The following is a 23690-nucleotide window of genomic DNA, read 5'->3' on the forward strand; positions in this document are numbered from 1 at the left end:
ACCCGACGTAGAATAGGTATAATTATATTAAAAATATAGGAAGTTTGGGTATAAACATTAAAAAAGCACCCTGAAAACCAAGAAGATAGTTGGATGCTCTGGTTTCAGGTGGAACTTTAAAGATTTGGACGGTTAGGACGTCCTGTGTTCGAACCTCTACTTAGCATTTCAATTTTAGTAGCGAATTTTCTGAAGCGGGATTTTTTTTAAAAAAAATTTATTAAGCAGGGCCAAAATATCAGACCAAGACCATTTCTGAACTTAACCCATATCCTTAACATAAGCAATCACTAGGTCGATACCTATATTGTAACTCAACTTTTAACAATTTGTATATTAGCAATACAATTCATTCTTTTATTATTAATCACCGCATAATAATATTTATATTATCTGATAATATTTTTAAAAGATACCCCATACTTTTGATGCAAAATTAGCTTTATTTAAAGGAGTCAAGTTATATACAGGGACAATATAATAAATTCTTTATATCATTAATGTAATTTAATTTACTATTTGCTTAAGGTTACTAATTAATGATAATTAAAAAATTTACTTGAAAATCCCTTTTAAGTAACCTAATTATGTAAATGCTTTTATTATAGGAAAAGAGATTATAATTTCAAGATAAAATTGAAATTGTTTTATCCCATATTTGGTAGAATTGTTAATTTTGGAATTATTATACCATAATTATAGTATTATTTTTATACCATATTTTATGTGTAATAACAATATCGGAATCGTTAATCTCGAGATAAACAAACAAAATGATACCTTTGCTCGTCTCCAAAGCTTTTCTCCTAATGTCTTTAAAGGAAGTCAAAGATAAAATTACAACAACAACAACCCAGTGTGATCCCAAAAGTGTGATCTGGGGAGGATAGAGTGCACACGAACTCCACTTCTACCTTGAGAAGGTAAAGAGTCTATTTCTGATAACTATCGGCTCAAAGAAAGGTGAAAACGAGAAAGGCAAAAGTAGCAACAAGCATAAACAACGGTAATATAATAATCTAAAACAAAAATCTAAGAATATATGATCGAGGCTAAAAACAAGTAGTCATAGAAATCTAATGTCCGCCCCCCGAATCTAGGGGCGTGGCGGCCCGCTGGTGCGTACGCTACTAAACCGAGCGTATCAATGTGTAGCTCGTATAACTTTGTGTCTCAATGAATAGCTTAGGCAATAAGCCGATCTATAAGCGTGTGTGTAACTTAAGCCGACAAGGCCATACACTAAAATATCTGTAAACAACAATTAACTTAACCAAAGCGGGATCATCTCGTCATATATAACATAAGTATCACTATGCGTGCCGACAAGACCGCCATACTGACACTATTGGACGTACATGATATGTTTACAAGCCTCTAAAGAGTGACAACAGTACTATGGTCGGGACAGGGCCCGGCCTACCCATCATATGTGTATACACAAAATTATGAACCTAGTAACTCCGAATGACATTGAGCTTACCACGCTGCGTGGTGTACCCGCTGCGAACCTACGAGTATGAACACAAAGTCCCCGTGAACGCGATGCGAAATAATGTACCAGTATGTAAGGCAACCGAAACTAGATAAATTGAAGAATCAATAAAGAATCTGGCTATACTTACCTCTCTCTGTCATCTAACCGCTAAACGACATAATATCAAACTACTTAGTCTCCTCATGTATGGCATCTAGACATGTGTAAATAGCTCCGAAGGCAAGTCCATAGCTTCTAAGGCAAGTGTATAGCCCGGAAGGCCATTTGTATAGGTATAGCCCTGAAGGCAAGCGCACATTTGTATAGCCCCAAAGGCAACTGTATAGTCAATAGCCGCGAAGGCAACATCTGAATAGATATCCCCGTAAGCAAGTGCATACTTCTACGAACTCTATAATCATCTTTCTATGTTACTAACTATATAAGCAACCATGCTAGTCTGAAGGTAAACTCCTGACAAGGGAAACTACTATGAAGCTATTAAGAACAATATAGAGATGGGATATTTGTGGAGGCACTTCTTTGTGCTCTTATTTAAGACTCGCTTGGTTGAGGATTCATGCCAAAACAAAGAAAAGGAATAGCCTTTACATATCTCTTGTCGTCTACTCGAATACCACAACGAACTCGACTCGAATAGCGCTTCAACCTACAATAGTGACAATACGCTTGTCAACTTAGGGAATACTAGTATATGATGTATATCGAGCATCAAACTCGTTTCTATAACAATCCGGGCAGCATTTCCCTTATTTCATTCTCTTCCCAAATCCCAACAACAAGAACCATAACATCAACAACATAATTAAGCTATTTCCTAAGGATTCCCGCCATGAACAACTCGAGAACATGATCAAAATAGCCCCTATACACACAAGGCAAAAGTCATAGATAGCCCCCTAAACTTTGCCACATTTTTCTCTGAGGTACCTAAACCGAGAGTTGTACCTATTGGGTACCTAAACCAATCCAAATTCGATCATATTGGGTACCTTTTGCCTACGTGGCGCAGTCCATTTTTTGTTGGGCGCGTGGACAACCTTTTTTTTTCCTTAAATTTTTTTTTCTTGATTAAATTTTTACCTCTTTTAAATAAAATTTAATAGATAAATAAATAAAAAAATAACCCACCTGTGCACCCCCCTCCTCCGCGTCTGTCCCCTGACCCCACCCCACCCCTTCCCTTTCGCCCACTCCACTGTACACCCCTTCCCTTTCGCCACCCACCGTTGTTCTTCTTTTCTTATTCTTTTTTTTTTTTTCTCTCTCTTCTTCTTCTCCACTGTATGTTCTCCTCTTCTTCTTCCTTTTTTTTTTTCCTCTCTTCTTCTTCTTCTTCATTATAACACTTCATTTCTTTTAATTATTTATATAAAATTAATTTGTGAATTGGATGTTATTTCTTACCACTATTTTCTTTGTCCTTTTTAGATCTGAAAAGTAACATTACCATCTTATTCACTGAAAAAAATGGGGATTCACCATTACTATGACCTTTGTTTTTTTTATTTATTAATTTATTTTTTTATCTCACCTTCATTAGTTAACTTATATAAAGACATTGATAGACCTAAATAAGAAGAAAAAGGGAATAAATTATTGGTGGGATGGGGACGGCGGTTGGGGGGTGGGAGGGAAGGGGTGGTGGTGCGGGGGCGGGGGGGGGGGGAGGGCGAAGGAGATGAAACGGAGGGGGTTGTATAATTTATTTTTTAATTATTATGGACCCCCACCGCCACGTGTCATGTTTTCATTTGACAAAATTGCCACGGCATGGAGAGTGTAATACACTCTCCTAATTTTGCTAATTATGGTGAAAAAGGTACCCAATGGGATCAAATTTGGATTGGTTTAGGTACCCAATAGGTACAACCCTAGGTTTAGGTACCCCAGAGAAAAATGTGGCGAAGTTTAGGGGGCTATCTATGACTTTTGCCTGCACACAATATACCATTATGCTATACAACTTATCCTTATTCATAAACATGTGGAACATCAATCAACAACTACAACAACAATATAATCAAATATGTTCCAAGAATTCTAGCCATAAATAGATCAAGAACACCTTCAAAACAGTCCACAACTCTACCACGTTCTTAGCATGAATTCCAACCATTCCTTTCACAATTTCTTCACCAAGTAACTAGCTAGAACTCATACAAACTCATTTACACGGGGATGAATCATATTCTTACCTTATATGCCAAGAACTACTCTTCTTCAACCTTACTTCACTTCAAAGAAACCTCCGAATTGCTACAACCCGAAGAACAATCGGTGTTGAATTGTGTAATCGACATGAGCATAACCTCTACGTTGTTCTTTGCGTTTTTCTTCCGACAACACGAGATCGTATATATGTATGCAGTCGCTGCCTAGGACATGAGAAACGTTTCTGTATGTGTTTTCTTAAGGGAATTAGCTAAATTCCCACAAAAGGAGAAGTTGTTGAATATGTTTCTATATATATCTACATCACTCTTAAGAGAGTTATGAATCTATATAATATTTAGGCCAAAAAACCCATCGACGAATGTACGCCTGTGATCGTCCACTTTTCTTCACTGAGTACTGAAAGTGACTTGTTCCATTTAGACACTTCAGGTGGGTTATTCCTATTCCACTTAGACACTTTTTGCACCATTATCAGAGCAAAATCAACACCAAAGGGGGCGCCACCTCATTGCACATCCAACCAGCCCAAAAGCCCCAATTTTTAATGGTCAAAACTCCACGAATTTACAAATTAGTGAATTTACAATTAAAATGAGTTGGCATAATTTAATTGAGTTGGCACAATTTAAATGAGCTAGCACAATTTAATTGGCCACTTAATCCACGTAGGAGACGATTGGTGTTGGTTTTGCTCCGATAACGGTGCAAAAAGTGTCTAAGTGGAATAGAAATGACTCACCTGAAGTGTCTAAATGGAACAAGGGCCACTTTAGGTGCTCAAGTGAAAGAAGTGGACGATCACAGGTGTTCGTCGATGGGTTTGGCCTAATATTTATTATGGTCATAAAACATCCTACAGGTGCCATTAACTTTACATGAAACATCTTTTCCAAAAGGTGACACCTACATATCCATGCATGGTCCCACCTGGACATACTTGCTGACTTGCTGTCCACATAATTAATAGACAAATTTCTTATTCAAATCCTTTGTCTCACACTAACTTTCCGCATTTAATTAATTGCCCGAGTAATTATTTTTTTGATCTCAATTTATTTAAATAGTAATCGTTTTTACCACACTTCATATACTCATTACCATCATGATCATATGATATAACACTAGTCCATAGCCTCTTGCCACACACAAAATATTATTTTCAGTCATCGTCGTCACAATCTTAAGTCTGAAATCATTCGGGACTTCATCTTCTTATACAACAAGCTCTTTATTTGCATACTCGAATATGACCATAATTCTCCGAGGCTGTGTGGTCTACTTACATACGTCGAGCGGTATAAATCATAGCCCGAAAATCCGGAGTATTACATCGATGAAACTTATACTCTCCGATTCGCTTAATCTCTAACCTTCACGACACTTACTTATCACTGGTTAAACACAGCACAAGTACTTATTACCTCAAAAATAACCTTGTCCTTGAACTTATATTGATTAATTTACGACAAATTCAATGTATAATAGTACGGAATAAAACATCTAAAAATGCGAACATACAAGAATAATACTAATACTTCGGGAATGGAAAAGATCTAACCTTCTACTCTATTTCTTGACCTCTACACCCTCATATCAAGGGTCACGTCCTCGTCGAGCTGAAGTTGTATCATGTCCTGCCTAATTACCTCATTCCAAGTCAATGATAAAACTAAAAATAGAAATTTATCTTATTTAAATTAAACACATCCTATCTTTTAATTTAACAAACCAAATATTTCAATAAAAATATATCTAATAAATAATTTTATCATTATTTAATTTTCTTGTCATAATCACTATGGTGTTATTCAGTATACTCCCTCCATCCCAAAAAGACTTTCTGGATTCGAATTACGAGAGTCAAATTAATTAATGTTCGATGTGAATTCGCACATAGAATCTTTAATTTTCTTGAAATAAAAATTACATGTTTAGAAACTACATAAAAATATTATAAGTCACAATAGGTTATAATTCAAAATATTTAGAAAGTATGTTAACAAATTATGGTCAAAGAAAATATTATTTCAATGTCCATCTGTCACGACCCAACCCCGTGGGCCACGACTAGCGTCCGAGCTGGACACCCGTACGTACCTACTTACCGATTCGACATAATCATATCCTATTCATGCCCAACATTGCTAATTTACATGAGTATTAATCTGAAGCGATCGCAAATATCGTACATATCATACCGGGACATAATCACAAATATATATAATCTAGCCTAGCGTCGTTAGTACAAACCACGAACATAACCGAACAATGGCAACCCATGACCCAACATATATGTCTACGTGCCTCTAATACGGACAACGTAATCATATGACGGGACGGGCCCCGCCGCATCCCGAATAGTCATAAACACAAAGACATGTATAACTAAAAAGATCGTACCAAAAATGTGGGCTCGGATCAAAAGGAGCTCTCGAACCTACTGAATGTATATCCAGGCCGACCAATCACCTCTGACGCGTCTGAACTGCGTGGCATGAAACGCAGCCCCTAAGAAAGGGGTCAGTACGAAAAATGTACCGAGTATGTAAAGTCGGAAATCGTAGTTAATCATAAACAATCCAGATGTACAGAAGTGTAGTCATCAAATCATAATCAGAATCAGACATACAGAGGTATAGCGGACAGAGCCTTATCAAAATCAAAGGTGCAGAAGTTTGACATACTAAATCATGATCGGAGTCAGAAGTACAAAAAATGCGTACCTTATCAGAATATCAAAATGCCTACTTTCAGATTTTAAGTGATGCAAATCAGAGTCACACACGAGGCACGGGAACATGGTCGCCACTCCCGTCTCGCGCCATAACATATCATAACATAGGCTCGGTCTTTGGGACATATACCACGCCTGGAAACCGGACATATCATAACATAGACGCGGTACTGTGGGAACCGAACATATACCACGAGAACCGGAACCGGTCACATCACAATCCATATACAAATCTGGGGACGGACATATACCACGCATACCCCCCGGAATCCGCATTAGAACCGGAGATCTGATATATACCACAAGATTCGAATCACCACCGTATCCGGGAGACGGACATATACCACAAGACTGAGACGGACATATCATACTCCATATACACGGTAACCGGGGACGGACATATACCACAGTACCCCGGAACCGAACACCTCGTACTTCAGAATTTATGTGTGGAACCCGGCCCTCAGACAAAGGGCTCGGCGAACCAAACGCACGATACATACCGGCCTGGGATCCGGCGAAGGAGATCTTAACGAGTGCACGGCAGTAGTAATAAGAAACTAAATGCACATAAATCAAGACTCAAGGAATGATCGAACGTATCGTGATTATTCGTAGCAGTTACTTAATCGGAATGCTTATAGAAGACTTATATCAGAATATTTATGCCGACGTTCTTGTATCAAAATTTTGCATCGGAATGCTTGTATCAAAATACTTATGTCAGAATACTTATATCAAAGTACTTATAGTAAAATACTTTTTATCGAGATATTTATAAACATTACTATTTGATTCTTATATCAAACCACATATTCGGAAGCGCGTATGTCGGAATATTTATCCCAAAATATTCATATCAAAATACTTATATCAGAATTGGGAGTACCCATGTCGGGCTACTTGTACCGGAGTATTTATTTCAGAATAGTCGAATCAGATTACTTGTGACAGAATACTTATGTCAAACGTTCATATCGAAGTACTGTATCGGAATACGTATGTCAAATATCCTTACCGAATACTTATATCACAATGCTTATACCAAGATACTTGTATCAAATATTCGTATCGGCCACTCGTATCGTAGCATTTATATCATAATATTTTGGCCGGACTATTCATATCGAGAGAGGCCCACGAGAACATATCAAACTCGAAACTAAAGAGCGTAATTGCCCCAAAGTACATTTCATAAGTCGTGCGAACGATAAGTCATTTAGGAGAGAAATAAGACGACAATCGTGATACGTACCTTTTTGGATGTTCTAACGGGTTACGTCGAAGCAAGCTTTTTGAAACCGTTGAGATTTGTCAAAATATTTCATAGGTCTCAACGGACTAGTTAAAACAACTATCGATTAGTAGTCGGAACAATACCCAAGAGTTTATCTAATTATCGTACGGAAATGGGTCAAATAGGTCAAACAAGGGAAGTCTTGGGAATTGTGGGTCCACCTCGGGTCAAGTCGAGTAACGAACATAAAAACGTGGTCATTATGTCTCATGGGGTCATCCACGGAGATTTCAAGGCATTCTGCTTTCATTTTCAAAGGTTACGGACATTTGAACATTGCTTTACATTAACGCGTAAGTTATTGATTCAATTCTACTGAATGAAAAAGGAATGAATCTAGGTGTCGTTCCCGAGGAGTGGGACTTTCCCGAGGGTCGGATTTTGACCTATCATAACTAGGACATGCCAAGAGAAGGAGAGGTGAACTTTACATACCTTTCTTGCCTTTTTCGCCGTCAAAAGTCAAATCCGTTTCGTTCAAAACCTACAAATGGTCACATTTGCCAATTACTATTCATAAGGCTTAAAATTCCAATCTTAACCAATACTTGTATCCGCAAAAATTTGGGAAGCATCTCCCCCATACATACAACATCCCCCGAGATTTAACTCGCTCAAAATAGCGAGAACAACAACCCAACAATCATCACAAGATATGTCGTAACATAAATATTCTTCTTTCCAACATAGTGCAATAGCTTTCATTCCCACTTCACATTTTCAATGCAATACCAACATTCTCATATTTATTTACTAATCAAGATTACTCCAATACAATTCGAAATCGTTTCATATCATTCTTACGAAATACTCACAAAATATACAAAATATACAAATTTTTCCACCAAAGCCATAATGCATCCAAAACTTCTAATCTTTAACATACACATTCATAACACATTTCCATCTTCCTATTTCATCAACCATAATCATAATTTGCACCTTGAAAACTTCATTCCCATAATATCATAAAATCATACTAAAATGACAAAATCTTTCTACATTCCATTCCAATACCAATTAAACCATTTTACTTTCATTTGCATTATAAGGGTCACAACAACACAACTAACACATTAAACAAAATTAATTCATTCCCCTTCTACTTCCATGCACCACACGACCATACCCTATATTTCCAACTTCAACCCAATTCATTCAACTTCCACTTCCAATATGAATTCCACCATAACCACAACTAGATTACAACATAAAATTCAACTCATATTATCTATACAACAATGCACACACACACGGCCACATGCACACATGCACACTCACTTTGCAAACTTCCTTATTTCTATATATTCTACTCATTTCCATATACTACAACACAAACAAACCTTCATAACATAAATAAAAGGGATGAATTCTTACCTTTTTCTTCTAACTTCTTCACTTAACCAAAGTGTTGAATTGATGAAACAAGTGCTCAATCTTCCAAAACAACTACACTAAGTTGTAGAGGGCCCTTGATTTAGTGAGAATACAACAAGAAAATAATTTTTGGAACAAGATTTTGAGGGACAAAAATTTGGAGCTATGGCCGAATGCCTATGCTCTTTCACTTCTCCTTTGTTTTTTTTCTTGAACTTTCTAATGGATGAATATGCATATGATCATCCACTTATATAATCAAGTCACATGATTAATCACATGACCATTTAAATGGGTTGGGTCAAGGCCTCTTGGCCGGCCACCCTTTAATTTTGGGCCTCATTTCTCTTATCTTTTTTTTTTGAGCCCAATTGATTGTAGCTCGTTGTAATTCAAACTAATTTCCAAAATTTCAATTTAGCCCTTGGCCTCTCCTCAATATTTCACATTCATATTTTTCAAGAACAACAACATACATATTGACCAAAATCAAAATATTGCCTTATTCTTACAAGTCACAATTATTTTCAAATTTCCCCCGAATATGCAAAAGTACGGGATATAACACCATCATACAATCAAACTCTGTATAATGGCAGCATTTGCTCGAAGATTTCATAGCTGCTATAGTGAGGTGTTATTATGTATGTATACTGACATTTGATAGTTAGATCTCATTAAGCTGTTATAAATAAAAGTACGCAAACAATTATGTTTCTGTATTTTTTATGTTATAAACAAAAACAATATACTTGTTAATTTTAAAATCTCAATTGATTTTCATGTCTCATCAATTAAAAAGACTAACAAATTACTAATAAATTCATAACTAGTTGTTACCATACCGATAAAGAATTAAAATCTAAACAACAATATGCATTTAAAATTAATTGAGAATTTAAATATTTCAAGTTTGACGTACGAATTCTACAATTGTAGGTTGTTTCGTAAATTTCAATCTCTTAGTGATAATATAACGCTTGAATTGACGTAGAATTTTTTCCTAACTTTTAGTAAAAGGAAATTCAATAGCTTTCCCTTGAATCTTTGTATAAGAGCTTAACAATTAACTCTTTTATCTAACTCCAAGTAGCAGTAGGTTGAGGCTCTTCATCAAGACTATGAGAAATATATTTGTTTTCTTTTAGATATTCGTACTTGAAATTTACTATGTGCGTGACATTTTTTAATTTTTTTTTAATTACATAGGGGGTAGGGAAAGGGGAAATAAGGGGGGTTTACAATGTGGGAATTCGAATCCTTACCAACGAGGTAAAAGTTTAGATAGCTAACCAATTGAGCAACTATATCCCTACGTGCGTGACATTAATGATGATCAACATAAATATTTTATTTTTATATTAATATATTTTTTACAAAATATTTGAATATGACTGCTATAAAGAGATAATTTTATAAGGAACATATTGTTATAATAAATTTCACCGCTCTTATAAAAATTTCAAAATATAACATGAAAAATTAATTCGAGCTATTATAACGAATGACAAGAGGTTTAAGTGGAGCAACTTAAAAATAGTCATTTTGGAGGGAGGGAGGGAGTAACTTGTTTGCTCTGGCAGTGTAATCTCTACTACCGGCAACCAAACTGTGTCTCTGTTTATTTATCTTGTCAGCACTGTTAAACTTCAAATAATGGCTCTCTATCCATTACCTTCCACCACAATACTCAACAAACTCACTTCTTCTCTCCCTTTCACTTGCCGTTTTTTCCCCAAACCTCACTCTTTTTCCATTACAACAACCTGTTATTATTCAACATTACACCAACACCTTTCTTATGGCCCTTCACTCTACAAAGGCCACAAAAATTCTTCGCAAAATCTACACCCAACCCCCGATACCTTCAATGAAGAAAACTTCACTAGAGTCTTCCATATCACCGCCTTACGTGTCCCTTCAGAACACTGTTTCTCCTTAGAAAGCAAATTACGTGGCCATTTGTTAAATTGGCCACGTATTCGTAACATTTCTAGGGTTCCTGGTGACGATATTGATGACGAATTAAAAGAATTAATTGGAAATGATAATAGTAATAATGATGAAACCCTAGAACGAAGAATTTACGGAAAAGCTGAATTAGATGGGGAGAAAATGTGTGGAGTGTTGTATAGAGATAAGGTTGTGAAGAGTTTTAATTCGATGGGGTATGTGAAGTTTGAGAATTTGGCTAAGATATCGCGACCGAAAAAGAAGAAGAAATGGAAAAGAGAGGAAAAAGATGGAAAAAGAGGGTATGGGAGAAGTGATGTGTCGAATGTGGAGGTGGTTGATGAGGGGAATGATGATGACGACGACGATTTTAGTGGGTTATTAGGAGATGATTTTAGGAGGAGAAGAGGGAAATGGAGGGGGTCGACGAGGTTGTTGTTATTGGATGAGAGGTACGCGAACAAAGGGATAGAGGAAATGCCCCAGGCAATTAAGGTTTCTGTTTTGTTTTTAGCACTATATGGTATTTTTATGAGTTGTCATATGTTGTTGTTTATTGTGTTTCGGTTATTGCACCATTTCATTGTTGCTAGTATTTTTTTTTTCTGATGTGTTCCATATTAGTTGCCATGTTTTCTTTACTGGAATATAGCCAACCTAATATGTGATTTTAGGAGAAGAAGGGAATGGAGTGGATCGAAGAGGTTATTGTTATTAGATGAAAGGTGTGTGGATAAAGGGGTAGAGGAAATGCCCGAGGCAACTAAGGTTTCTTGTTTTGTTTTTTAGCACTATGGTATTTTATGAGTTGTATATGCTTTGAGGGGTCGTTTGGTAGGGTGTATAAGAATAGTAGTGAATAGAGTGTATTAGTAATCTTTGGATTAGTTATGTTGACATTATTTTTTAATCGACAGTTTTGTTTGTTGCACTATGGTACTTTATGAGTTGCCATCTGTTGTTTATTGTGTTTCGGTTATCACACTATTTCGCTGTTGTTTGCTATTCTTTTTCTGAATGCTATGTACTGCTTTTCGTGTTAGTTGCCATGTTTTCTTTACTGTCGTATTTCCTCTTTCATAACTACTTTGCTTAGCTGCACTCGAGCCGAGGGTATTCCGGAAATAGCCTCTCTATCTCCACGAGGTAGGGGTAAGGTCTGTGTACGCTCTACCCTCCCCAGACCCCACTTTGTGGGATAACACTTGTTATGTTGTTGTTGTTGTTGCTGTATTGTATGAGTTGCATATCTTTGAGTTTCATGAGTAATGTCTTGTTGGTACTTGGAATTGAAATATGGAGTTTTTTTTTTTTCTTTTCGTTCTACCTGGAATTATTCCCTTTTAGTGTGTTGAGCCCCTAGAGCTTTTGGTTCCACGGCAAAGGTAGTGCAATAGGATATGTGACAGGCACCTATTTCATTCATGGTTGCAAATTATGAAGTATGGTATGAAATTTGTCGCGAGCTAATGTCTAAGATATAAGAATGGAAGGATTGGGACCTAAAATATAGTCACCCATCAATTAATTGGTCTATTGTTGATAACCTTAGAATCTGGCAGTTTAGTTCGGCTAGGTGCATTAGCGGTTAATACATTGTAATTGGATAAGTTATTAGGAGTATGACAGAACGATAATACATATCAAGACTGTGTCGTAAATCAATATACTTTCTCCCTTTTGTCATTATTGATTCACTCTTTCTGCTATAGTAGTGCATAGAATTAGATAGCTGGTGACTGGTGAGTATGAGTATCATGTAGCTTTTAGCCTTTTACCAAGAAGTCTACCAGATGGATTATATGTCTGAAAAAAATCTTGAAGAGCATCTGTTTTCAGGGTAATTCATCTTGATCTTAATTTCTAACTCTAAGATGCGCCAACGTGTATTTAAATCATATAAATAAGTAATTTGATAGTGGCCAAGGGGGATGTGGTGGTTATAGAATGCTTGTTACTCATTCAACGTAGAAGTTAAATGCTTAGATTCAACTATTTTGTGTATTTATGTAGGCTAATGGTTCCTTTCTTACAAATTAGGACTATGTTTGCAGGCAGTCCTCAAAGAACACAATGAGGAAAGTACAAGGTTAAGTTTTGAAATTGTGAGATGCAAGTTGACATTATTTTACAATTATTGGCAAATGAATGAGGTATGTCCCCTTACATATTGTTGGCCATGTGCCTCATTTTTGCCATTAATATTGCCTTTCTAGGATGGATATTTCTCTCAGCCGTTTAAGCCAATCACTGTGTAGTATGTGAGGTTCATGGGTCTTGTCATTTACCAAACTTGAATATATCATAACTAGAGCTGCCTGTCATGAATAGTTGGATGGGATATAGAAGGCTTTGAATGCATTTTCTTTATTCCTATTTCCTTTTGCATTCATCCATTGTGAGTTATAGTGTGCGGAAAGACTATAATTGGAACTGTCATGAATTTGTACAAGTTGCCGGTGTATCTTGCATAAATAAAGAATTCGTATCTTTCAGGTCTTAGAGGTCTTGCTTCCACAAGGTATGATTGTTCCTTCAGCTTTTGAGACAGTTGGGCATATTGCCCATCTAAACTTGAGAGATGAACATCTCCCCTACAAGAAACTTATTGCACAGGTACCTGCTTTCTACACGTCTACTACATTTTTTGATTCTATTAAATTTCACCTCATTTCTCAAAAATCCATTGGCAACTATCCCCTTCTTCCCTTCTTTGTATCGTTTTTACCAGGTAGTTCTGGACAAGAACAAGCCGAAGATACAAACAGTTGTCAATAAAATTGATGTCATCCACAATGACTACAGAACAATGCAGCTTGAAGTTTTGGCAGGAAACCATTCTCTTGTTACTACTGTAGTTGAAAATGGACTCTATTTTAATGTTGATTTAGCAGCAGTGTGAGTCTAAGCTAATAAGAATAGAAGTAAAGATGAAAATCTACTGAAAATTTACTGTTCGCAGAATCTGATACTCCTTGTTTTTAAAATCTTCTAAATGTCATTTTGTGGTAGATATTGGAGTTCTAGGCTGGCAACTGAAAGACAGAGGCTTCTTAGTTGCTTCACCCACAATGATGTTGTCTGTAAGTTCTACTTAGTGCTCTGTTACTTGCATATTTGAGTTCCAGACTTGCCGTCTCCACGATTCCACTTAGATATGTTTTTCTTCGAATTTTTCTCTTGGCCGTTCCACTAAACTCTCGTACTATAAAAGCCCATCATGGTGTCGGTAGTTTCCATTTTAAAAGTCTTAAAAGAATTAGTCTACTTGAATTTTTTTTAACTTAAATTGATACGATTTGAATTGGGGAATAACACCAATTCAACACTAAAACGCGGAATTAAAGGATAATAAGAAATTGGGATGAGAATTGAAGAAAAGGGATGAGAAAAGAGGATAAAAGCAAGACCCAATTAGGGTGAATTTATGGGCAACCTTGGATATATTAAATCCAACACCTCCCAATCTAATTCAATCCTAAAAGAACCTATACTATTTGAAATCAAGGCAAGAGTGATTCAAATGAATCCACAAAGAACAACTCTTCATGAAATCAATGGAATTAAAGGTTCAAAGACCAACAATGGAATCTACCATTATAATAACTAACCCTAAAGCTACTAGGCTAAACACTCTATCTCCAAAGGAGTTTCTCAATTCATCATTCAACATAATCTAAGTAATGAAATGAAAGACAAGCTATATATACAAGCTAAGTAAAGAAGACTAATAGACAATTACAATGCTACCCTTAATGAAGTAAGGGCCTTGTTTGGCTAGTCTTCTTAGTGTAGTCTTCAATTCAAGAATTTGCCTTCAATGGCCAAACACGCCCCTCCTTGCATAGATGGCCCTCTAATCAACCTTGCATGCATGGCCTTCTTGCAAGCATAACCCTTCTTGCGCAAATTAGCCACTTGCACAAATAACCCTTTGCGCAAATATCCCTCCAAGCTATCTTCCAAGTCTTCAAGGGCAAGGAACTCGAGCTCTAAATCTCCCACCCAAGCAATCTCCCAAACCTTGTAGGTTTCCACCTCTATGAAGCTTGTAGAGACTTGGCTCTCATCATTGATCCTCATCAAGTGTGTAGTGTGGAAATACACACTTGAGGCCCTTTGAAACGCTCCGAATGTGGTGAATAAGCTCCAATGAAGATCATAGACTCTAAGTTGAGCTCCACCACGAATCATAGGCTCCAAAAATGCACTCGAGCCCATGAGAATCATATCATAAATTTAGCAATATGCATATGACAGTGGACAATTAAAAATTAATTTAGGTAATATGCACACATGGCCACAATTTCTAGTGTTTATTAGTAGTCGGAATTATGGAATGAAATGAGATCTTTAAATATTTCCTGTCAAATAGGAGTACTATAATTTCCAAAAGTATGCCAGAATGGCTATATACCTTAGAAGTTGTGCACATTGTCATCAATTTAAGCAAAGAAACTGACATGCTTAAAGAATACCAAACAAACACGACCGAACTGGTCTGCTCCAAATTGGTAAACTTGTCATTTGCTATTATCTGAATTAATCTCTATGTGGTACCTCTTCTAACTTGCGTATATTCTTGTGTTCTCTCTGTTTATCACAGTTGTTTAAATCTCTATAGGTGATGTTTTTGCTGGGGTTGGTCCCATTGCAATATCTGCTGCGAAGAAGGTCAAATATGTGTACGCTAATGATTTAAACCCTATTGCTGTTGAATATCTGGAAAGAAACTCTGTCCGTAACAAACTTGAGAGGAGGATTGAGGTACATTCGTCCACATGCAAGTTATATTTTCTATCGTATGTCACTAATTTTTGAATAATGCATAAGATTATGGAGGAGTATTATGAAGGGGTGGGAAGACTTCAGTGGTCATATTTCTTTTAAGGCTTGGGATGGAAGCAGGATTAACTTTTGGGCACACAAGTGGTGCGGGGGAAGTCTTCCCTAACATATACCGAGTGTCTTGCCAAAGAGGGATGATGGTCCAGCAGATCCGTAGGTCACACGAGGGGGTAATTCATTGGGATTTGAGATTCAGAAGGAACCTTCAGGACTGGGAGATGGAAGAATTTCACAATTTGAAGGGGTGGAACAAGATTTTGTAAAAATGCAAAGTAGTATGTTTTCTGTAGTTTCGTTTTGGTGTACTTATGAGGTCTCTATTTGTATAGAGGATTGGGTCTCTTTTGTTGAGAACATATTTTGGTGTAGGTTCTCTTCTTTTCGTATATGTCTTGTACACGGAATTTCCACAATTGTCAATAAAATTATTTTCCTCATCAAAAAAAAAATAAAAAAATCTACGTAGTATATAGTAGGAACAGTGATTTTGAGGTACAAATTCACTGAGACTAGTTCACTTAGTTTACACCCTTGATCTTGCAGATGTATTAATGATTTATATTTAAGTTTTGGTTTCTTGAATTCATTTATCCTGTGATATATAGTGTCAGAAAATTGTGATTTTGTTCATTTTGTAGATTTTTAACATGGATGGGAGGAGGTTCATTGACAGTATTTTTGCCAGTGAAAAAACTAGGCCAATTACTCAAGTAGTCATGAATTTGCCAAACGATGCTGCAGATTTTCTTGGTAAGTAATCTTTTGAAAAGTATTCAACCTTAAAGTTTTGATATGCTATTGGATGTTGTTAGTGATAGTTTTACTTGGCAAATTTTCAATTGTGAGCACCAAGGATGTGGTGCGATTTAGTTGAGAAAATGTGCCCTCTGCTTCAAGTTTGTCTAATTTATTCTCCAGGTCTAATTCTGAAGTTGCTAGATTGAGAAGATGGCTTCTTGATATTTCAGCTGCACTTCTTATTGATTGATCACTTGGATAGACTCCTAGTGGCTCAGTTCTTGACCTCCATGAGTGATTCTATCTCAGTGTCTCTTTTCCTTTCTTCTCATTTAAATTGTGTTGTAGCATTTAAAATATCTCCATATCGCTAATAAAAGATGTCTCAGTTTCTCTTCTTCTTTTGAGAAGTATCCTGCTAGTGGAATCTGATTTTTGACGTCTCCCATTGCTGTGGGATTATAGGCTGAGCAGCACTGTTGGTCGTGATTATTTGTTTCTCTTTGTTGAACTATGACTCCAGAAAGCTTTCATTTGAAAGAAGATTTTGTTACTTTCGTTAATGCCAATTTGCATGTGACGGTGTAGTTGGAGGGTATCCGAGGATTGAACAATAATTCTTGCAATGGTAATGAAGCATCAGAAGCTTGCGTTTTGAAATTATTGATACCTGGGGCACCAAAAAAGCTCATGGAGAGCACGAGGGAGGGTCGTGATTTTCTTGAACCTATTGATAGAAATATGTTTCATTCTTTTGTATTTCCCTTAATTTTCTCCCATAAATGTCTACTAGCATGTTCGTCAGGCAATGGTTTTACGTGGAAAGACTCCCTGTTTTTAGTGTTGAAGTAGATCTACTATGACTTTTGCAGGGCATGATGATTGTATGGGTTATCTGATGGATAATTTTTTTTTTTTTTTTTTTTTTTTTTTTTTTTGAGTATGTCTAAAGCATTTTACGCCACTAACATTGTTGCCTTGATTAGTTCTTTCACTCCCATATTTGAAATGTATAATGTGGCATGACAACGCTTCGAGATTTCTCTCTGAAGGCAACGTATGATGCATTACATTCCTTTTTGCAGTTCAATGAAGGAGATGAGGTGTCCAAAAATTAAAGCAGACTTTCCATTCCATTTATCTAGAAATATAGCCATGCATAAATGCTTTTTTTATGTTTGCAGATTCATTTAGAGGAATTTTCAGAAATAAGCACACGGATAAGCAATTTACCTTGCCAAGGATCCATGTCTATGGGTTTTCGAAAGCTGAGGATCCTGAATTCGACTTTCATGAGGTCTGTTGTTAGTATGTCGCTGTTTCTTTTCATCTGACTAAACTTTTTTAGGTCAGGTATTATTGAGGGTAATGTTGAATTTTTCTTCTTTAAACTTGAACAGAAAATCAGGATTGCACTGTCTGAGGTGGCTTTTGAGGTACAGATGCACAAGGTTCGCCTTGTTGCACCAGGAAAATGGATGCTGTGTGCATCATTTGTTCTACCTGAGACAGTGGCATTTGCTAAATAAACTCTGTTAAGTAATTTTGTTTGGGTAGTTGAACCCTTTGTCAACAGTTACATGTTTCAGTCCATCCTATTTTCAGATGTAAATAAATGTATTAAAAGCATATATAGGGGCAAAATTGCAATGAGACAGCGTTGCTAATTTCCCTAGTATCTTGTTCTGTTTGCAGCCTTCTGGTTCTTTACTAGTGGCTGCGTAGTAGTAGTTTACAAGCCTTTAATCTGCAAGACATTTGTTTTGGCTCTTTTTTTTTTTTTTTTTTTTTTTGTGTGCTATTGCTTCTTGAGGATGCCTGGCTATAAAATAAACTGCTATGAGAATAATAAATTGAAGTTTATGTCGATCGGTACCACAAACGGCAGGGATGCAGGGCAGGAACTTACCCCAAGATATTTTTTTTAGATGTTTTAAAATGAAAACAAAATTTTAAACTTCATCAAAAAAAATTTAAAAAGTTGAAAAATGGTGAGACATTACATTAAAATTATACAGTTGCAAAAGTAAAATTGATCAATCAATCGGTCAATTATGCATTAGTCTCAAACTATTTGAGAGCGGACATATAATTCCTTTAATTTGTACTACGTATTGGGGTATAATAGTATTTGTACTTAACTTTATACTAAGTTACCAAATCCTAAATTATAGAATAAAAACATTTACATAATTTCTAGTCTAATACTTTTTTTGTTTTCAATAAAGTAATAAGACCTAGTTAAACTCTGAAAATAAAATTTAGATAAAATGTTTTGGGATGTATGTGGCGGACATCCGAAGGTGTTCGTTCTAGCATACATGAAGTGATGTGAGATAGACTGTGAATTGCTTCATGCAACTAATGGGGCTAAAGTTCTAGCCCTAGTGTCAGGCTGGATATCGCCTTATGCGCACTTAAAACCCTGTGCATGTTGAGTCTCATCTGTGCCTTGTAAGACATTCATTTTAACACTGGAAGAGAAAGAAAACAAGAAACAAGAAGGTGAAGATGAATGAGGGAGGGAAGTCTGTCAGTCTCCACCTACTTGGTCATTATATTTTGTTTCCCATATTAGTGCAACTTATGTTTCCCTTACAATTGTGAAAAATGATGGAGCTTTTGTTTCGCAAACTCCTTTTCTTCAGTCCCTTATCTTTCTCTCCGAGTTACATAGACGTCCAAGTGCAGGAGCATTGCAGCACAAATAGGAAAGCAGAATTAGCTGAGAGCGAGAAAAGTTTATTTATCTGTGTCATTCAGATAATCTTTGAACACAAGTTTTGATTCTTTGGGCTCTATGATGCAGACGTGGACCATTTCGAAATGGTTATAAAGGTGAAGAAGAAAGCTCTAGACATCCACATTTCGTGAACGCAGGTTGTAGTACTCTATGATCTAATTTTGGTTCCCTAAATATGTGGAACTTTGAGCTTTATTTAAACGTGTTGCAGTTATGGATGCACCATGTCTTGTAGAGAATGTATATACAACTGCAGCGTGTCGAAATTGTAGCTCTACTGTGGACCATAGCAGTAGTCATCTCACTTGGTTATGAAAAACTCATTTTGAACGGCACACTTCTAGACTCCGAAAGTATACCAGTACTTGGAATAAAAACACTGCAATAGCATCCAGTTCTGGAGATGACCTTCTAGACGTATCTTACTTTCGTGGCTGAATTTCTTTTATTTTCTGTTTCTGTTACAGAAGTCCACGTTAGCAGCGTCTCTGTTCCTTTCTTAAGCATGAAAGTGTTGTGCCTTCCATGAAGTCAGTGTAAGGGGCGTGCAAATGCTTTATGTGGTGTCTGTCTTTATCTATTCATAACATTTGTTTGTTTGAAGCCTTATCCATTACCTGCAAATTCTTTTGCAGTTGCCTATATATTTTATTATAATGGATTCAGTGATATGTTGAAGATCACTATTAGCAAATGTTGTCTGTCTGTGTAAGAGAGGCAGAGGGGGGTGGGTGTGTGTGTGTGTGTGTTAAACTGATTGCTTTAAGAAAGGAGCAGTCATAGTTCATTTTTCCTATTGTGGTTACTGGACCACACATTGATTTTGAGTAAACTATACAACTAGCCAAAAATTGTTTACTTCCAATCATCTGTCTTATTCGTTAAGACATTTATACACGTCTGCTGCTAAGTTTCCCATGCTAGTGTGATTTTTTTGTTAACTTGATATAAAAATGTAGGAAAATCTTAAAATGATACATCTTGGTGTTGATCTCTCTCTTACTTTTCTAAATCATCATGTGGCTATTCTAATCCTGTCATTTTTCAGTTGTTAACTATTAGGATTTGGTTTACGGTCAAAATGTAATTTTGACTTAAATAACCAGTTCGACTTTATTAATCAAATTTGACTTTGTCAACATGTAATGAATTTGGAATTTAATCCAAATTTCATTATGAATTTATTCCAATAAGATTTGGATGTCGACAATGATACCATCTTTCTTTGCTTACATTTCTAACAGAATTTGATAAAAGTACCCCAAAGTGGAAAATATGAGAGTTACAAATGGATCGAGGGCAAGTAAGAAAACATTATAGCTGGGGGTGGTTAGATGACAGTATGGACAAACTTCTATTATGCTATATACTAGTGAATTGGTTCGCGCTTCGCGCGATCATAATTTTTTTTAATATCTTCTTTTCAAATTCAAAATAGATTACATTTTAAGTTCTAAGCTAATTTATTATTGTCACTTATTTTCCTTTTTCTTTAATTTTTATCAATTACGAATTTTTTACTTTTCAATCATTCAGAAATACTTGAATTTTATATAATAATAATAATAATAATAATAATCTATATGGATGAATTTTCCTTTTTATTTAATATATTAAGTATTTATCCAACTCTTTTTCTCTATCTTGCATCAACAACGTCAACTACAAAAATAATATGGAAAGGGGGTAAACACACAAATGAAATCTCTTTCGTTAATTTTTGCTTTTTTGTTTGTTTGTTTTTTTTTTTTTCCCTTTCTTCTTTCCCCTTCCCCTTCGTCTTCTTATTCTTATTCTTCTTCTTCTTCTTCTTTCTTGCTTCCTTGCCCATTCATTCTAAGAAAAATTCTCTATTTTTATGCTCTTTTCTCATTGGAATATCTCATTTTTATAACCGACTACTCCACTCTAAAGCTACTCTTTTTCCGTCCTAAAAATATCGATGCTACACTAAAAGTTATAAAATCTAAAAAAGATGTTCATTTCTTTTTTAAAAAGTTTCTACGAATTCAATACATGACATCGTTAAAAGGGAGAGACAATTCAAAAAGCAATTGAATATTCAAGCTTCAATTTCATTGACAATACTTCTTTCGACTACTGAGAAATTTATCATTAACTAATTCTTTTTTTAATTGAAAATATGTAAAATTATTTGGTAAAGATTATTTTAAAATAACATCTTCACTTACTATTGTTGATATCTTACTTTAGCAGCTGTCCAACAAAGGCATGCTTATACTATCTATGGAATGGAGGAATGAGAAGACAATTTGTTTTTTTTTAAAAGATAGAAAACGATCGACACAAAAAACTTTAGTACTTGGAAAAACATACAAAATCATATTAATTTGCCAACAAAAACATACCGACAACTTACCAAACTAAAATAGGGTAAAATTACATCCACATATAACCCCATTAGTCAATTGACACCAAAAACTATAGTGTCTGGAAAAACCTGCATTCGATTCAAGAAAGTTCATACACATTAGAGATTAAAATAGGAAGCAAAAAAAGAAGAAAGTAACATAAGAAAATTATACCAATTCGCCAATAAAAAATACCGATAACTTACCAAACCAAAATAGGATAAAATTATATCCACATACAACCCCATTAGTCACCTATTTTCAACTTGCAAAAAATCACAAACATTGAAGAAGTAACAGTATGATATTATATAACTATTTCAAAAAGAAAAAAAGAAAGCTGAAACACAAAATTTAAAAGAACTAATCACCTGAGATCAAAAGGAATGACCAACACGATTAGTGGGAAAGTAGATAGAATGTGTTACTTATCAGTTATCACATGGTGGATAAAAAAAAATTGATGAGAACTTTTGGGTGCTATATATATTTGATGTAAGTCTACAACTATTCTGATGATGGATAACGAAGGTCTTAAAAATAGGGTAATAATAATAGGTAACAAAAGGTTTAAAAACTGAAAATTTAAAGTACCCATTTATGGGCTACTATTTAAGAGCAACAATTAATTTTTATTCAATTGATGGATCGTGGGAGTAATATTAAGAGAGTTAAAGAGATGATTCTTTTAAATTTTGACATTGCATATTTAATTTAATTAAGATTGCATATTTAATTTAATTAAGAGGGTTAAAGGAATGACTTTGAGATTATTTAACATAGCAAATAAATAATAAAAAAAAAATAGAGAAAAGTCCAAAAAAAAGAGAAAAAAGATAATTGTGTTTCTTGGCCAAAGAGAGGTGCCACATTACTTTTTCTATTCCTAGCTTTATTATATATACTAGGGAATATATCCGCGCTTCACGTGGTGCATTAGTTTTGTAAAAACAAATAAGATAAAAAATTTCATGTATATGCATAAAAGAATTGTAAATATCGTTGAAATTGCAATTACACAATATTATATTAGAATAAAGGCTAGATGAATCGTAATTTTATTATTATATTTTCCTTTAAAAAAAGATATAAAAGAAGATTTTCACTTCTAATAGTACTATTAGATTTCTAAAATTAGATAATATAATTTTAGTTTTTCAAAAGCTTCATTTCAAATTTCGAATAAAAGAAAAGCATGAAGAAACTAAACACATAAAGAGAGAAAAAAAGTGGCAACACAAGTTGCCCACTTTAATTACATCTCCCAATTAAATGATCACCCATTCTAATGATCAAAAGTAGAAAAGAAATGAAAAACATACGGTGAACAATTACTGAAGCAATCAAAAGTCTTCTACCCAACACTACAATTCTAATGATCAAGCAATCAATAGATTATTATTTTGTTTCCCAACTGCTTTCTTTTTCTCTATGTACTTTAATAACTATAAAAGAAAGTGATCAAAAGAAAAATGAGGACCCAAACGGAAATAAAATAAGAGAGAAAAAAACTAACAGGAAACACGTGTTATTACCTTATTATGCGAAATAAGTAGAAATCAAAGCGATTGAGATCAGTTGGTGGAAAATTTCTCAAATGGGAGCTTCAACAGGAATCCCATGTCATAATGTTATATCTTTTCTCAATCTCCTTAATATCAGAAAGCTCTTGTATCAAATGTTAGGTGAACTTAATTGTTACATTCTATTGGATAAATAACCAATAGTCATCGGAGCAAAAGCAAATCTGCACATGCAATGGAATTACTCTTTTTTTTTTTTTTTAAAGGATGCCACAAGGGCTTTTTATTAAACTAAGGTGCAGCAAATAAAGTAAGAAAAGGCAAAAGGGAAAGTAAACTAAGCTAAGAACGGGAAAAACAAAAGAGAAGAAACCCTATATTAATCTTAGTCAATCTAGAAGGGAAATCCAACGTGAGTGACCATTCCGG

General features: G+C 35.2%; 1 protein-coding gene across 3 annotated transcripts; it reads left to right on the forward strand.

The window, feature by feature from the left end:
* The first annotated feature begins 10619 nt into the window (after positions 1 to 10619).
* Positions 10620 to 20027, forward strand: LOC132031332 (tRNA (guanine(37)-N1)-methyltransferase 1). Of its 3 annotated transcripts, XM_059421252.1 has the most exons (10): positions 10621 to 11532; positions 13092 to 13190; positions 13534 to 13653; positions 13769 to 13935; positions 14050 to 14120; positions 15662 to 15804; positions 16524 to 16635; positions 17808 to 17920; positions 18024 to 18157; positions 19433 to 20027. In XM_059421252.1, exons 1-9 carry the CDS (start codon positions 10741 to 10743, stop codon positions 18150 to 18152), a joined length of 1746 nt encoding a protein of 581 aa, XP_059277235.1. In that variant the 5' UTR covers positions 10621 to 10740; the 3' UTR covers positions 18153 to 18157; positions 19433 to 20027. The 3 variants fall into 3 exon arrangements, 2 of the variants coding, with proteins under 2 accessions (XP_059277235.1, XP_059277234.1); XR_009408236.1 differs by lacking the exons at positions 18024 to 18157; positions 19433 to 20027 and adding an exon at positions 16804 to 16933 and having other exon boundaries at positions 10620 to 11532; XM_059421251.1 differs by lacking the exon at positions 19433 to 20027 and having other exon boundaries at positions 18024 to 18394.
* Positions 20028 to 23690: the final 3663 nt, after the last annotated feature.

This window comes from Lycium ferocissimum, chromosome 9 (assembly GCF_029784015.1).
Source record: "Lycium ferocissimum isolate CSIRO_LF1 chromosome 9, AGI_CSIRO_Lferr_CH_V1, whole genome shotgun sequence".
In the NCBI taxonomy this organism is placed as follows: domain Eukaryota; kingdom Viridiplantae; phylum Streptophyta; class Magnoliopsida; order Solanales; family Solanaceae; genus Lycium; species Lycium ferocissimum.